Genomic DNA, 17087 nt, shown 5'->3' with positions numbered 1-17087 from the left:
GTTCCACCAGACCGTCGTTCAGTTTTTGGGCTATATTATCTCCCCGGCGGGTATCAGAATGGATCAGTCAAAAGTAGCGGTGGTGAGGGACTGGCCACAGCTGCGGACCATTAAAGAGCTACAGCGCTGCCTAGGGTTTGTGAATTTCTACCGTCGTTTCATCAAGAATTACAGCATGCACACTGCCCCTCTCACCGCACTGTTAGGTGGACAGCCCAAAACACTCACATGGACAAGCTCAGCAGTCGAAGCCTTCCAGAAGCTGAAAGCTGCCTTCTGCTCTGCTCCGACTCTACTACACCCCGATCATGATAAACCCTTCATGGTGGAAGTAAACGCCTTGGCGCTGGGGGTAGGAGCTGTGTTGTCCCAGCGAGGAGGTAAACCCCTTGCACTCCGTCCATGCACCTTTTATTCAAAAAAACTAACTCCGGCGGAGCAGAATTATGACATTGGTAATCACAAACTATTACCGATTAAGCTGGCATTAGAAGAATGGAGACACTGGTTGGAGGGGGCTTTCCATCCCTTTGAGGTAATCACAAACCATAAAAATCTCCAGTACCTCAAAGAAGCCAAACGCCTTAATCTGCGGCAAGTGCGCTGGGCGCTCTTCTTTACCAGGTTCTGGTTTATGGTCTCCTATCACCCCGGCAGTAAGAACACCAAAGCCGACGCACTTTCCCGGGTGTACTCACCAGACCCCCTTCCAGAAGAAAACGAGACAGTCCTTCCCACAGACCTATTCGTTTGTCCCATCATCTGGACACTGGACGAAGAAATTCGTGCTGCTACAGAGAATGAACCCGCTCTGCCAGGAGGTCCAGAGGGTAAGACGTACGTCCCAGCATCCCTCCTGGACGCTGTGCACTCCTCACCGGGCTCCGGCCATCCGGGCAGACAGCGTACCCTCTCACTCGTTCGAGGCAGGTATTGGTGGCCAAACATGATCAAGGACATGAATCAGTTTGTGAAGGGATGCTCCGTTTGTGCCGTCATCTCCATGCAAGCTCATTTCCCTCAAGGGCCTCAACAGGTCTTCAGGCACTTTGGCATTCCTGAGGACATCATATTGGACAGAGGGCCACAGTTCATCTCCAGGGTGTGGCAAGGGTTCCTGAAACAGCTAGGGGGTATCCGTTAGCTTATCCTTGGGCTACCACCCTCAGTCTAATGGCCAAACGGAGAGAAAAATCCAGGAAATCGGACACTATCTCTGTGCGTACTGCCGCAAACGCCAGCATGACTGGAACCAATACCTGCCCTGGGCCGAGTATATGCAAAACTCCCTCCGTCAAGAAACCACCGGGCTCACTCCCTTCCAATGCATACTCGCCTATCAACCACCTCTGTTCCCGTGGTCCGGCGAATCATCCGAAGTACCAGCCATCAACCACTGGTTCCGAGAGAGTGAGAGGGTGTGGATGTGAGAGGATGTGCTCCTTGCAAAACCAGGCAACGAGGGGTCATTTATGGAATTATACACCACTCTCATGCACGAGGCCAATAGGCTGGAAGGTCACTCATTGCAGGACATTTTCAAATTTACCTTTCCACATAAGATTGTCTGCAGTTTAGCTGAGGTCAGTACACTTAATCAGTCTCACAATGAATAGACTGAAGCAGCAGAATGCTGTGATGTTTAGCTTGACAGTGAAAGACCTGGGTGTTTAGACAGAAACTTGTCTTTCGAAAATCTTATCTTCTGTATTACAAAATCATTCTTCTTCCACCTTTAGAAATGCTGCCAAGCTAAGAAACATCTTATCTATGTGACAGAAAAGCTAGTTCATTCATTCATGACCTCCAGACAGGACTAAAGTAATGCATTAAAAGGTGGTTGTCCTGCATCTTCAATAAACAAGCTACAGTTCATCCAAAATTCAGCAGCATTTTCTCACCAGGTCAGGAAAATATGATGATATAATCCAAATTTTATCATCCCTGCACTGGCTACCTGTTAAGTTTAAAATAGATTACCAACTTGTTATTTACTTACAAGGCTCAAAATGGTTTACCTCCCATGTATCTAACTAATCTTCTGAAGTGCTACGATCCATCACACTCTTTAAGATCACAAAACTCTTGATTTCTGGCAGTTCCCAGGATACCAAAGTCCAGTAAAAGTGGTAGAGCATGTACAGTTGAAACCAGATATTTACATACACTTCAGAAAAAAACAAAAAAACTTTTTTTTCTTTACTGTCAAACATTAAATCAGAGTAACCTTTTTCTGTTTTAGATCAATAAATATTAACGTATTTTTTGCATTTGTTAAATGTCAGAATCGAGCGAGGGAGAATTTTTATGTATTTTTTTTATCACTTTCATCAAAGTCAGAAGTATACATACACTAAGTTTATTGTGTCTTTAAACAAAAAGAAAACTCCAGATGATTCCATTCTGAGCTTAAGAAGCTTCTGATAGGTTAATTGATTCCATTTGAGTTAATTGGTGGCACACCTGTGGATGCATATAAAGGCACACCTCAAACACAGAACCTCTTTCTTTGGCATCATGGAAAAATCAAGAGAAATCAACCAAGACATCAGGAAAAGAATTGTGGACCTCCACAAGTGTGGATCATCCTTAGGTGCAATTTCCAGATGCCTGAAGGTCCCATGTTCATCTGTTCAGACAATAATATGCAAGTATAAAAAACATGGGAATGTACAACCATCATACCGCTCAGGAAGGAGATGGATTCTGAGTCCCAGAGAGGAATGTGTTTTGGTGAGAAATGTGCGAATCAACCCCAGGACAACAGCAAAAGACCTTGTGAAGATGCTGGCTGAAACTGGTAAGACAGTGTCATTATCCACAGTAAAACGAGTCCTGTACCACCATGAGCTGAACGGTTACTCTGGGAGGAGAAAGCCATTACTTCAAAACCACCATAAAAAAGCCAGACTACAGTTTGCAACTACACATGGGGACAAAAATCTTAATTTCTGGAGACATGTCCTGTGGTCTGACGAAACAAAAATTTAACTGTTAGGCCATAATGATAAACAGTATATTTGGAGGAAAAGGGTGAAGCTTTGAAGCCTCAGAACACCATCCCAACTGTGAAGTATGGGGGTGGTAGTATAATGTTGTGGGGCTGCTTTGCTGCAGAAGGGACTGGTGCACTTCACAAAATAGATGGCATCATGAGAAAAGAAAATTAAGTGGATATATTGAAGCAACATCTGAAGACATCAGCTAGGAAGTTAAAGCTTGGGCGCAAATGGGTCTTCCAAATGGACAATGACCCCAAGCATACCTCCAAATTAGTTTGGAGTGGCTTAAGGACAACAAAGTCAAGGTATAGGAGTGGCCATCACAAAGCCCTGATCTCAATCCCATAGAAAATTTGTTGCCGGCACTGAAAAGGTGAGTGCAAGCAAGGAGGCCTACAAACCTGACCCAGTTACACCAGTTCTGTCAAGAGGAGTGGGCCAAAATTCCAGCAAACTATTGTAGAAAGCTTGTGGAAGGATACCTGAAACGTTTGGCCCAAGTGAAACAATTTCGGGGCAATTCTACCAAATACTAAGGAAGTGTATGTAAATTTTTGAATGATGAAAGTAATAAAAAAAATACCATAAAATTCTCCCTCGCTCGATTCTGACATTTAACAAATGCAAAAAATACGTTAATATTTATTGATCTAAAACAGAAAGTTTACTCTGATTTAATGTTTGACAGTCAAGAAAAAAAAGTTTTTGTGTTTTTTTCTGAAGTGTATGTAAATATCTGGTTTCAACTGTATGTATCTACATACTACATATGCTGTGTCTCAATTGTTGACATTTCAAGGCTCTGGCATGGAGGAGTTGGTGTTAAATCTATAATGAACTCCCCTAGACATATCGTCTTAGGGAATTTTTCCTTGCCATAGTTTCCTCAGGCTTGCTCGTTAGGGATAAATACAAATAAATGTAAATATAAGTCTAATATTTAAGGCCCAAGCACTAGCAGTGCGAAGGGCCTTCTTGTTCTTCTAAGGATTATTTTTTCTTTTTTTTGGGGGGGTGGTTAACATGCTCAAAAATTCATGAAAATCAGCAGACAGGTTGGAATCTGCAGCCATTAGGAGATCACTGTGGCTCAGCCCTGGGCGTGGCACACACCCGTCACAGCGCCCCCTGGAATATCTTGCTGCATAGCTGATACACACTTGCACGTGTCCATGTAAAACTTGGTACACACTTAGATCTCATTGAGCTGAACAACTTTCTCATTGCATGTCATTAATTCTAATCTACAGGAAGTCAGTTATTTTGAGTTGGAATTTGAAATACTCCTCCTAGGGAATTGATACAACCACCACCAAACCCAGGCTAATATGATCTCAAGACATTGATACAACCACCACCAAACCCAGGCTAATATGATCTCAAGACATTGATACAATCACCACCAAACCCAGGCTAATATGATCTCAAGACATTGATACAACCACCACCAAACCCAGGCTAATATGATCTCAAGACATTGATACAACCCCCACCAAACCCAGGCTAATATGATCTCAAGACATTGATACAACCACCACCAAACCCAGGCTAATATGATCTCAAGACATTGATACAACCACCACCAAACCCAGGCTAATATGATCTCAAGACATTGATACAACCACCACCAAACCCAGGCTAATATGATCTCAAGACATTGATACAACCCCCACCAAACCCAGGCTAATATGATCTCAAGACATTGATACAATCACCACCAAACCCAGGCTAATATGATCTCAAGACATTGATACAATCACCACCAAACCCAGGCTAATATGATCTCAAGACATTGATACAATCACCACCAAACCCAGGCTAATATGATCTCAAGACACTGACAATGCAGAGTTGTGAAGGGATTTTTTATAGTGCATTTTAGGTGCATCCTGAAATTTCACCCGAAAGCCAAATATCCAAATAACTATTTGAGACTAGTGTATATATATATATATATATATATATATATATATATATATATATATATATATATATATATATATATATACAGTTGAAGACAAAATTATTAGCCCCCCCCTGTGAAATTGTAATTCTTTTTCAAATATTTCCCAAGTAAGGTTTAACAGCAAGGGATTTTTTTTCACAGTATTTCCTGTTATATTTTTCTTCTAGAGAAAGTCTGATTTCTTTTAGTTTGGCTGAAATAAAATAATTATTTTTAAAAATGAAAAAACTGCTAAGGTGAAGTTTATTAGCCCCCTTAAGGACTTATCTGTTTGATTGGCTACAGAACAAACCACTGTTGTCCAATTACTGGCCTAATTAACCTACCTTGCCTAATAAACCCAGTTAACCTAGTTTAGCCTTTAAATTGCACTTTAAGCTGAGGATTAGTATCTTGCAAAACAACTAGCAAAATATGTACCATCATCATGGCAAAGACAAAAGAAATTAGTTTAGACTTGAGAAAAAGAATTGTTCATGCTCACAAAGGAGGAGAAGGATAAGTGTCAAGAACTGCTGTGAGAAGTATTATCAATAAGTTTAAAGAGTCCCACACAGTTGAGAACAAGACTGGCAGAGGCAGGAAGCGAAAGATTTCAAAAACTATGGAAAGAAAACTAGTGAGAGAGGTTTCCAAAGACCCAAGAACAACTGCCAGGACACTAGTGAGTGACTTGGTAAAGTCTGGGATTGATGTATCAACAGTCACTAGAGTCTTGCAAAGGAATGGACTGTGACTAAAGGCTGTTATCAAAAAAAAAAGGATACACTATTGACTATTAACATCAGAGGGCTAATAATTTTGAGCTGTATACTTTTATTCTTGGTTATAATTTTGTTTCTGTTTGTATTACAAACACTTCGAGCTTCCTAAATACACTATTATGTTTAAAAATGCTGTGTTGAAAAAATCTTCAGTCCGTTAAACAGCACTTGGGAATTATTTGAAAAATAATAAAAAGTTTTATAGGGGGCTAATAATTTTGTCTTCAACTTTATGTGAGGCAGACTGGAAACAATCATCAGTAAATGCTAGAGTTGGATTCCAGAAAACAACCAAACATGATAAAATCTTTTTGGATTTTGGAAAAAGAAATAATTTTTTTCTGTGAGTAATTTGCTATAACATTTTTAATTTCTAATCTTGCCTTGTTGTGTACCAAGCCACTCTATCAAACACAGGAGTAAAAGCACGTCTGAAGACACCTAAAACCTCACTGCTTTTCTAAAGATTTGATACAAATTTTGGACAGTTACATAGAAACAGACATAAGCCTAATCAATTCAGTTTGTAATCAGAGAGTGACAGTCAAAATGTCTGTGGTGATCCTGTGCATCACTTCATTAAAACAGAGAAACGTGCTCACACATTTTATACAGATGACAGCAGCCAAAGTTATAAAATAATTAAATGACCAAATACATTAATAACTAGAAATGTAATTAACAGAACTGAATCAGGGATTATTTCCCCAGCAGTGTTAGTGTGAACAGACATCAGGGTTTTCTACCTCAGGAGATGAGACAGAGTGATGTGGATGATGCTGATAATCAAAAGTACAAAATTCTCAGATAAAACCTTACAATCCCAATGCCTCAAATTATCTTCCAATAAATCAGATTATATCAGAGACAACACAAGATGAGATTTACTGCCTTCTTTCTTAATGTTCTGTCTACTGTGACCTTTTTGTACTGTGTTCTATTAATCAGACTGACTCACCAAACACAGTTATACTGCAAACTTAATATAAAACCCAGATGCTACTGAAAAAGACACGATGATGATTCTTGTGAAAGAAATTGGTGTCTACTAGACAGGGAAGTGAAAATCAACATTAAAGAAACAGGACCTCAGTTACTGATGGCTCAAAATCTGAACCCTAAAAAATAATAACATATTAAATAAGAAATAAAAACACCCACAGACTCACCTGATACAGTCAGTGTAATAGCATCACTGATCTCTGAGCTCTGAGAGTCACTCCCATTTCCACTGCAGGTGTAGGTACCACTGTCAGAGTCTTCAACATACAAGATTCTGTACTCCTGCCTTGTGCTGTCTCTGTAGACTCTCTTGCTTCCATCTATGGAGAGTCCGTAATGCATTTTCTTCCAGCTGTAAGTCCACTGAGTGTCTCCTCCTCCCTGTATGCCACATCTGATGGTAACAATCTCTCCAATGAACACATGTGTATCAGGTGTTATGGACACCACAGCTTTAGGACTCCCTATTAAACATTCTGTTGTTAATAAACTTTACATAAAGTAATTCCCAAATCTATACTTCTAATCATTTGTAGAGTGAGTACATGTTTTTGTTAATTGTTGATACTGATGTGTGTAACCTGCTTAATATTAAGAAATCATGTTATCAGTTGCTCTCTTGTGCTGCTATCATTAAACTTGTGCTGTTTTATGTTTAATATGTTGAAACATTTAAGCAGTGTAAACCTATATATTCAAATATAAAGTTGCAATCATCCTTTGAATAGAGCTATAAATAAATGCATTAATAAACAAGGGAAAAACAATAACAAATTGTGCACAAACTTCTCAGAACCAAAACAAATCAAATATGTAATTATTATAAAGGCTAAACTATAAATCACCTTGAGCCTGGGTAACTGGTAAAAGTGAAATCAGCACTACAAAGGGAACAGAAATGGAAAATGATGAAAATATTGAAAATATTCAGTCTGTTAATGAAAAAGCACATTTTAGACACATCAAGCCCACAAGATTAAATCATATTCAGGAAATCTAAACTACCATCTGTAAGATTCACCACTCTAAATAATAAATAAACAAAAACTCCAATGATCTATATAAAGGTCACAATTCTGCTCATGAAGGTATTTGTTTCATTTTATTGCATAAAGCAGATTTTATCATTAATGAAATGTGATATTAGATCTGTCTGACTGGCAACCAATGTACAGCATTATTATTATTATTATTATTATTTTTATTATTATTGTTGTTATTATTATTATTATTATTATTATTATTATTGTTGTTGTTGTTGTTATTATTGCCACAGCAAAGGTGGAGTCAGATGAACTATTTCCCTTTTTCTCACTTGTTTTAGTTTCCGGGCATTTGTGTGTTTTTTGAGATTTAGTTGGGTTGAAAATTTTACATAAGCCTGTAAATTCCAATGGAGTTAAGCAAAGGTGTGTAAAGCTGTTCTAAACTATCTGCTCTCCTGTAGGCTGGATGGCTTTATGTTGTTGACTCTCAATTGTCTATTATGCAGTAACTCCTAAAAAAAAACACACTAGATAATACATTAAAGCACAAGTCAAGTGTTATAGCCTCAAACCAAAATTTGAGCGCTTTTGAGCATAACCTTATGCTCATGAGACACTGGTTACTGAATTCCTAGAACAGGTTTGGCCTACATACCTTATTTCCAGAAACGTGACACTTTCTAAAAATGCAATAAAATCTAAAATTTGTAATTTTCAGTGTCTTCACTGACATACTTAATTCTATTTGCTAAATATAAAATTTAGAAAGTGATGCCTGCAACACAGTGAAATAAAGTTGGGACAGATGCATGTTCACCACTGGGTCACATCACCTTTTCTTTAAATTACACATTTTAACTTTTTGAGAATTGAAGATACTAATTATTGCAGTTTTGAAACTGGAATCTCTGCCTTATTTTTGCCATACATTTTCAATAGGAAACCGATCTGGACTTCAAGCAGGCCAGTTAAACAGACACACTCTATGCCTATGAAGCTGTTGTAGCTTGTGCAGAATGAGGCCTGCCATTGTCCAGCTTAAAGAGCCATGGAGTTCCTGTTAAAAGACTTGAAGCTTAAATTTCAATATGAGCTTCAATAAATGTCACAACACACGGAGACAGAAAGCAGGTCCAACACGGCTTTAATAACTAAGGCAGGGAAAAAAGGCAATACGACGAAAGGAAATATCCAACTCGAAAATACTGGAGCAGTAACTCGGTGCTCTAGCTTCAACAGTTTTAATACTAGCCGCTGGGCTCCGTGGGTTAGGGCTTTAAGTAGGCGCCGTGTGATTGAGTGCAGGTGGCGCGATTAAAAGTCCGGTGATTGGGAGCGCGGGGGTGCGGCTGAGGTGTTTGTGCCTGTGACAATAAACAATATCCGTTCTAAATGCAGCAGTGGTTTATGTATTTCTCTTGTTATTAGATTAGATTAGATTAGATTAGATTAGATTAGATTAGATTAGATTAGATTAGATTAGATTAGATTAGATTAGATTAGATTAGATTAGATTAGATTCAACTTTATTGTCACTGCACATGTGGGTACAAGGCAACGAAATACAGTTAGCATCTAACCAGAAGTGCATTTCGCACTGCAAATAATTAGCATATATAATAAGTATATAACAATAAATAATTTGCATATATAACAGTATATAAACAGTATACAGTGGGAGGTAAATGCAATGAGTAAATGCAATGAGTGCAAATGAGCAAATGATTATAGTAAATGCAATGAGTGCAAATGAGCAAATGATTATGCGTGTTTGTAACACATCTGTGTTTGTTTATTGTTAGTTTGAGACATGACACATTTGTTACATGAGTTTTTATTTTGATTTATCATTAAATGTTGCATATAAAATATGTTTGAGTGCATATTCTGCTCTATGTGTGATATGTTACACAAATATATCGTTTATGTGGAATAGGCTAAGGTAATGTATTTATGTATTGTGTGTAGATATTATCCAATGTATTAGAGTTCTCTGATACATAAAATAAGTAAGCTGGACCAGAATTCTTGTGGGGAGAAGAATTTATTGAAGGTAAATAATGATTTATGACAAGGCAATTGTATTTCATTAATGATACCCATAATCTTTCAATCCCCCCTTTGATTTTTTTTTTTATCACAAAACATCTTCTTTCGGCTTTTCCCTTCAGGGGTCGCCACAGCTAATCATCTCTCTCCACCTATCCCTGTCTTCTGCATCCTCAACACTTGCACCCTCTAGCTTCATATCCTCATTTATTACATCCATATACCTCCTCTTTGGCCTTCCCCTTTGCCTCCTTCCTGGCAGCTCCATGTCCAACATTCTCTTACCAATATACTCACTCTCGCTCCTCTGGACATGTCCAAACCATCTTAATCTGGCCTCCCTAACTTTGTCCCCCAAACGTCCAACAGAGCTGTCCCTCTGATGTACTTGTTCCTAATCCTGTCCAACCGTGTCCCTCCCAAAGAGAACCTCAACATCTTCAGCTCTGCTACGTCCAGCTCTGACTCCTGTCTCTGTCTCAGTGACACTGTCTCAACCATACAGCATGGCTGGTCTCACCACTGTCCTGTACGCCTTCCCCTTGATTCTCGCTGAAATTTTTCTATCACACAGAACTCCCGACACCTTTCTCCACCCATTCCAACCTGCCTGCATTCACTTTGTTACCTCTTTCCCACACTTTCCATTACTCTAGGCTGTTGACCTCAAGTACTTAAACTCCTGTACCTTCTTCACCTCTTCATCCTGTAATCTTACTGTTCCACTTCCCTCCCTTTCATTCACACACATGTACTCAGTCTTACTACGACTGACTTTCATTCCTCTTCTCTCCAGTGCAAACCTCCACCTCTCCAGATTTTCCTCCACCTGCTCCCTGCTCTCACTACAGATCACAATGTCATCTGCAAACATCATTGTCCAAGAAGACTCCTGTCTGACCTCCTCTGACAACTGGTCCATCACCATAGCAAACAGGAAGGGGCTCAAAGCCGATCCCTGATGCAGTCGCATCTCCACTTTGAACTCCTCTGTCTGCCCTACAGCACAACTCACCACTGTCCTGCTCCTCTCATACATGTCCTGCACCACTCTGACATACTTCTCTGCTACTCCTGACTTCCTCATACAGTACCACAGCTCTTCTCTTGGCACCCTGTCATACGCTTTCTACAAGTTTACGAACACACAGTGCAACTCTCTCTGACTATCCCTATACTTCTCTGTCAAAATTCTCAGAGCAAAAATTGCATCTGTTGTGCTCTTTCTGGGCATGAAGCCATACTGCTGCTCACAAATTTCCACTACCTTCCTTAACCTAGCTTCCACTACTCTTTCCCATAACTTCACTGTATGACTCATCAACTTTATCCCCCTATAGTTACTGCAACTCTGCACGTCACCCTTATTCTTAAAGATCAGCACTAATACACTTCTTCTCTATTCCTCAGGCATCTTCTCACTCTCTAAAACCCTGTTAAAAAAATATTTAAAAATTCCACTGCTGCCTCTCCTAGACACTTCCAGACCTCCACCAGGATGTCGTCAGGACCAACTGCCTATTCACTTTTCATCCTCTTCAAAAGCCTTCCTGACTTCATCCTTTCTAATCTTTTCTACTTTCTGTTCCATGGAGTTCCACCCCTTCTACTCTTTTTTCCCTCTCATTTTCCTCGTTCATCAGCTCTTCAAAGTACTCCTTCCATCTCCTCTGTACACTCTCCTCACTTATGAGCACCTTTCCATCTCTATCCTTAATAACTCTAACTTGCTGCACATCCTTCCCATCTCGATCCCTCTGCCTAGCTAACCTGTACAAGTCCTTCTCTCCTTCTCTAGTGTCTAACCTAGTGTACAACTCATCATACGCCTTCTGCTTGGCCTTAGACACCTCCCTCTTCACTCTGCGCTGTAACTCCTTGTATTCCTGTCTATTTTCTTCAGTCCTGTCCATGTCCCACTTCTTCTTGGCTAACCTCTTCCTCTGAATACTATCCTGAACTTCCTCATTCCACCACCAAGTCTCCTTATCTTCTTTCCTCCTTCCAGATGACACACCCAGCACCTTTCTTCCTGTCTCCCTGATCACTTCTTCTGTAGTTTTCCAGTCATCTGGCAGCACTACCTGACCACTAAGAGCCTGCCTCAACTTCTGTCTAAATTCCTTACAGCATTCCTCCTTTTTTAGCTTCCACCACTTGGTTTTCTCTCTGTCTTTGACCTCTTCTTCTTACAAATCATCAAAGTCATCCTACACACCACTACTACTATCTATTATCCACACCATAATAAAACAGCTTGAATCCTGCTCCTATACTATGACCCTTGCTACCCTTCCACCTGGTCTCCTGTACACACAGTATATCCACCTTCCTTCTTTCCACTTATCAGCCAGCTCTCTACCTTTCCCTGTCATAGTACAAACATTCAGAGCTCCTATTCTCAGTCCTATACTCTTAGCTTTCCTCTTCTCTCTCTGTCTACACACTCTTCACCCTCCTCTACTTCTTCGACCAATATTAGCCCAATTTTCACCAGTGCTCTGTAGGTCAATGGCACCAGTGGCAGTCATTGTTAACTTGGGCCTCAACCAACCCAGTATGAAATACAGAGTACTGACGATTCGCATGGTTAAATTTTTCAATGTTTTACACTGGATGCCCTTCCTGATGCAACTCTGTCTATTTATCCAGGCTTGGGACTGGCACAGAAGTCACTGGAATCAGTGTAATTCACTTCACCTATGGTCACTAATGATAATGATCACTAAGTGGTCATTATGTTATGCCTGATCGGTGTATATACATAAGTATATCCACTTCAACATGTTATATTCTAAATATGTCTTCACCACTGCCCACTGTTTTCAAATACATATTTAGACCACATATATCACTATTTATAATACCCACTGCACCTCCTCTACATAAGATATCCATTCCTCTGTACATATTACCTCCCCATAGCTGTAAATATTTACTTGTATTTTATTCAATGGTGGGCCGTCAGGGCCAGCAAGGCCTTCTCTACTGGCCTAAACAGCAGTGATCTGAATCATTGACTTGCATTTTAATATATTTAATATATTTTTCCATGCATGTGTATTAAATTATTCCCAATAGTCTATTCTCTACATTTCATAGCTTTTCTCTTGGTTGTGCTGCTTCCAATAGTGTATATTTATGATAAGAGTATTTATCCAATAATATTTCAGCTAGTGGCTGACATCATGTGTTGCCAGGGTGAAAATCTGCCTTAAGGCCTTCAGAATCAATAGTGCAGGCGCCCGTAGCTTAAAATAAGTGACAATGAAATTGTTACATTAACTAATCAGATTTCGAGTTGGCGTCACTGGGGCCATCTAGCAGGCATACAATTACGTCAGTAATTTCCCGTCCTTTGATTGGATAATTGGAGTATTCAGAGGCAGCGAACCGCCCATATACATTGTTTCTACATTCGCTGCGTCTCATTTCGGATGCTGCGTCCTCTGGAGATTGCAGTTTGCTGCATACGGCATCAAGAATGTCTTTTTGAGAAAAATAACCGTAATAAAATTGACTATTCCTCGTGAGGTGTGAAATACTGTAGCCTAATTTCTTTCTTACTTTGTTATTTAATGGTTGATTAGTATCTATTGCCGTGGGGTCCAGGGGCAATTGTAGAATTTTCATTTAAGGGGGGCTCAGCCCCCAATGAGGGTATAGTAGTAATGAATAAAAAAATAAAATAAAATAAAGGTTTGACTAACAGGGTAGGACGGTAAACTTATTGCAGGATTCCACTGTATTGCATAGATGTGTATAACATTTCAGTACTGAGCAAGCCAAATACGAGTCTTCCTGATCTCACACACACACACACACACACTTGTCCTCTGATCCTCGCTCTGCGATGCCGCAGTCTACTGATTGAAGAACAAGCTGAAAGACTTGAAAGTCTGCCACCGTTTTCATATGAAATTTAAAGGGGACTGAGGCGATCACCAATTTGTGTACAGTTTATGGAGAATTGCCGAATTTTAGGGGGGCTAAGTAGAAAATGGCCTAGCAACACCCATGGTGGCGTCATAATGATGACGCCACCATGATGATTCAGCCTGCCACTGAATTTATTGTATACTATTTAAGCACTTCTGATTAGATTCTAACTGCATTTTACTGGCTTTGTATGTGTACTATGCACAATGACAAAGCTGATTCTAATCTAATGCATCTCGATTTTTTTGTGCATGATTCAGGTGTGAGGCTCAGAATTTGGAATCAAAACCTTGAATTCAAGCAACAAGCAAATATTTTCAGCTTGATCAACTTTTGGCTTTAAAACAACACAATAAGTGTCAGTTTGGTTACATTTATACACCTAGAGTTTACAACTGAAAGGTTTTAAGTCACTTATTGCTTTGCCACATCAAGCTTCACACCTCCTCCCCTTCTTCACTGCTGAACAAACAACCCTGAATTTAAAAAAAGAAGCTAAACCACAACTGGCAGACACTTCTCTGTTCTCACACCTCTAAAACTGTCACTGCACTCTGTGTGTCAGTGTACAAGGCTAACAAGAAGTGTTTCTTATTGCATAATTCTTTGATAGATTTGACACAAGTAAGTAAAAAAAAAAGAAAGAAACTAGACTAGTTAGTGTGTATTACATTGAACATCGCACTACGATGCTTAACAGTACAGACCATAATAGTAACAAAAATGTTACTGTAGGTTATAAAGTATTTAATCTTTTTGAAGGTTCACATTTTATTCCTAAATATAGATGTCCTGGTTTTAACATAGTTCAATAAGTGTCAGTGGAGCTAAATTTATCCACATTAAAACATTAAGAAGTTTACATAAGAGACCTATTGCTTTCACATGCACATTTTCACCCCTGCACATTTTTTTCACACCTTCATTTCTTCACACCTGAATGTTTACCAGCGAGCTGCTCTCTGTTCTCAGGTCTGTAACACTGTCACTGCTCTGTGTGTACAGGAATAATGTGGTGTTTGTTTCTGCACATGCATTGCTATTATTTTAACACAGAAATAATAATTAGTGATTATTAATAAATAATAATTTGTGATCTATATTAAAGACATTTTGTGCATTAGTTTGGTATTAATCTGTATTAGCGGGAACAAATTTCCATGCACAGACCATAATTGTAACAAAAATGGAAACTTTATTGGGCATTTTCTCAAAATTTCTTAAAACTTTTAACACAACCAAAAGAGTCTGGTTCCACCACTGTGATCTAGTGGAGTAAATGCTTCGACAGGTCAGGGCTGTTTTGGTAGCAAAAGGGAAAAAAAAAAAAAAAAAACACATCCGCAGACTGCTCTCTGTTCTCAGGCCGCTAACACAGTCACTGCTCGGTGTGTGTACAGGACTAATGAGAAGTGTTTGAAGAATGATGAGTGTGAGAAGTGTACTTTAAAAACTTGCTGTACATTAGTTTGGTATTAGTGTGTATTAGAGTGAACGATTCCCTGTACAGTCCATAATAGTAACAAAAACTGAAATGTAGACTATACAGGAAACACCACCAGAAGGAGACCATCATATACAAATTCCAACAATAAAGACATATTTACTCTCATTAGATAATTTAAACCCTGTGTTTTACACTTGCTCTACTTGTACTCTTACCTGTTGAACTATCATAGTTACTGAGAGTAGTTACACATCAAACTAAACCCTTCTCATAACAGATATGGAGACACTGATCCACCTGAGCAGTCATGCTGAAGTACACACAATGTCCTAATCACACAATAAGATCATCACTCAGGACATTCAGACTGCAGATGAACAACTTTATACCCCACCACTCACTCTAATGAAGACACAAAGAGAACATTTACTCACAGAGCATCACAGAGAGTGGACTGAGCTCCATCCTGTCCCTCTAATGACTGACTGACTGACAGAGCAGTGGTGTGTGTTAAAGGCTTACCACTTTACCACTTCCTGTGTTCTAACAGAATGTGTGAGTGGGAGAGAGAGAGAGAGAGACCCACCACATTGTCTCACTATGACCCCTCTTGTATGTAGATATGCAGTTCAATATTCAAACATCTGGATAGAAGTTTTTTTGGATGTCTGGGGACGTGTAAGACAGGGGCAGGAATTTGATATATGAACGTTCAATTCAGTTTAAAAGTTATCAATGTTAGTTGTTGTGTGTGGTTACCTGTTGTAGCATAATGTTATTATGCTGTGAATTATTGGACAAATGGTTTGATGATTTGGCAATTGTTTTTGAAACTTTTATAAACTGAACTAAAAAACAAACAAACAAACAAACAAACAAACAAATAAATAAATAAATGCTGTTTCCCTAAGCAAATGTAATCATAACTAGGAAAAAAATTCTGCAGGTCAACGCATCGAAAAAAAAAAATTACCAGGCAATACCATTCTCCTATGAAAATGTAATCGTAACTAGAGAATTTGTCCAAGTGAAGTTGCCATACCTATCTGACTGAAAAATTTCTCGCGCATGCGCAGCTGAGATCAGACAGCGGTTTCCCTCCATGCTCGAGTCTCCTGCTTGTAGTCCATGTGATGTTCTGCTCTTGTCAGGACCGTGTTACAGCAAGACAAAAGTCACAACTCATCCAGATAGTTGAAGACACTTAAGGTAAGATCAACTAAGTTCCGATTATAAATGTACTTAGTGTTAGCTTTATATTGTAGACTTCTGGAAGAAAGTATGTCCGGGGGCGGGGCTAGGGGGAAACAGATCCCCAAACAGAGTTGGACACAACACCGGCATTACTTTTGAAAACTGCCACAGCAGAAGAAAATCCTCACAACTGTAACGTTAGCAGAAGAGACTGAACAAGCTTTGTCTAAATAGCTAAGCGCTAGGCAACTAACACGTCGAGCTAGCATTAGGGCTAATGTTAGCTAGCTACAAATGTTGGTGCCAGGTTAGCTAGCTAGCACGTTAGCCGTCTTACATGACGGTCATGTTAAATCAAGCAGAAACGAGCTAACGGCACCGTTACAGTTGGGAATATTTTCTTCTGCTATGGCAGTTTTCTAAAGTAATGCCCGGTTAGCTCCTAACGCTAACTCTGACTGAAACCAGCGTTTAGCTAACGGTAGCTAGTTACCATGATGGGACAAAGCTAGCTGTTGGATAGATGTGCATCTGCTGCCTTTAATATTGTTTATTCAGTTTATGTATTTTGTTTACATTTTTTATAAAAATCAATTTTGTAATTGAAGTTAAGCTGTGTTTGTTATTTGTACCTTTATAGATTGTTTTTTTTGTTGTATGTTGCGGGACTTTTATTTTGAAGCCTCGGTTCCCGGTCTCGTGCAGATGCTGATTTAGCGGGAGGGTTTTTAGTGAAGA

General features: G+C 39.3%; 1 protein-coding gene across 1 annotated transcript in view; it reads right to left on the bottom strand.

Annotated features, from left to right (window-relative positions):
* Nucleotides 1–15626, bottom strand: part of LOC131356743 (leukocyte immunoglobulin-like receptor subfamily B member 2) — a 33748-nt gene extending 18122 nt beyond the window's left edge. Inside the window, exons 1-3 of the mRNA XM_058395933.1 lie at nucleotides 15590–15626; nucleotides 7580–7615; nucleotides 6902–7198 (exon numbers count right to left, since the gene is read on the bottom strand). Coding sequence (XP_058251916.1) covers nucleotides 6902–7198; nucleotides 7580–7615; nucleotides 15590–15620 — 364 coding nt within the window. The 5' untranslated portion in view covers nucleotides 15621–15626. The remainder of the gene's footprint in view (nucleotides 1–6901; nucleotides 7199–7579; nucleotides 7616–15589) is intronic.
* Nucleotides 15627–17087: the final 1461 nt, after the last annotated feature.

The sequence above is a fragment of the Hemibagrus wyckioides genome, linkage group LG07 (assembly GCF_019097595.1).
Source record: "Hemibagrus wyckioides isolate EC202008001 linkage group LG07, SWU_Hwy_1.0, whole genome shotgun sequence".
Classification (NCBI taxonomy): Eukaryota; Metazoa; Chordata; class Actinopteri; order Siluriformes; family Bagridae; genus Hemibagrus; species Hemibagrus wyckioides.
The sequence above is the reverse complement of the archived record's forward strand: the minus strand, read 5'-3'. Positions and strand labels throughout refer to the sequence as shown.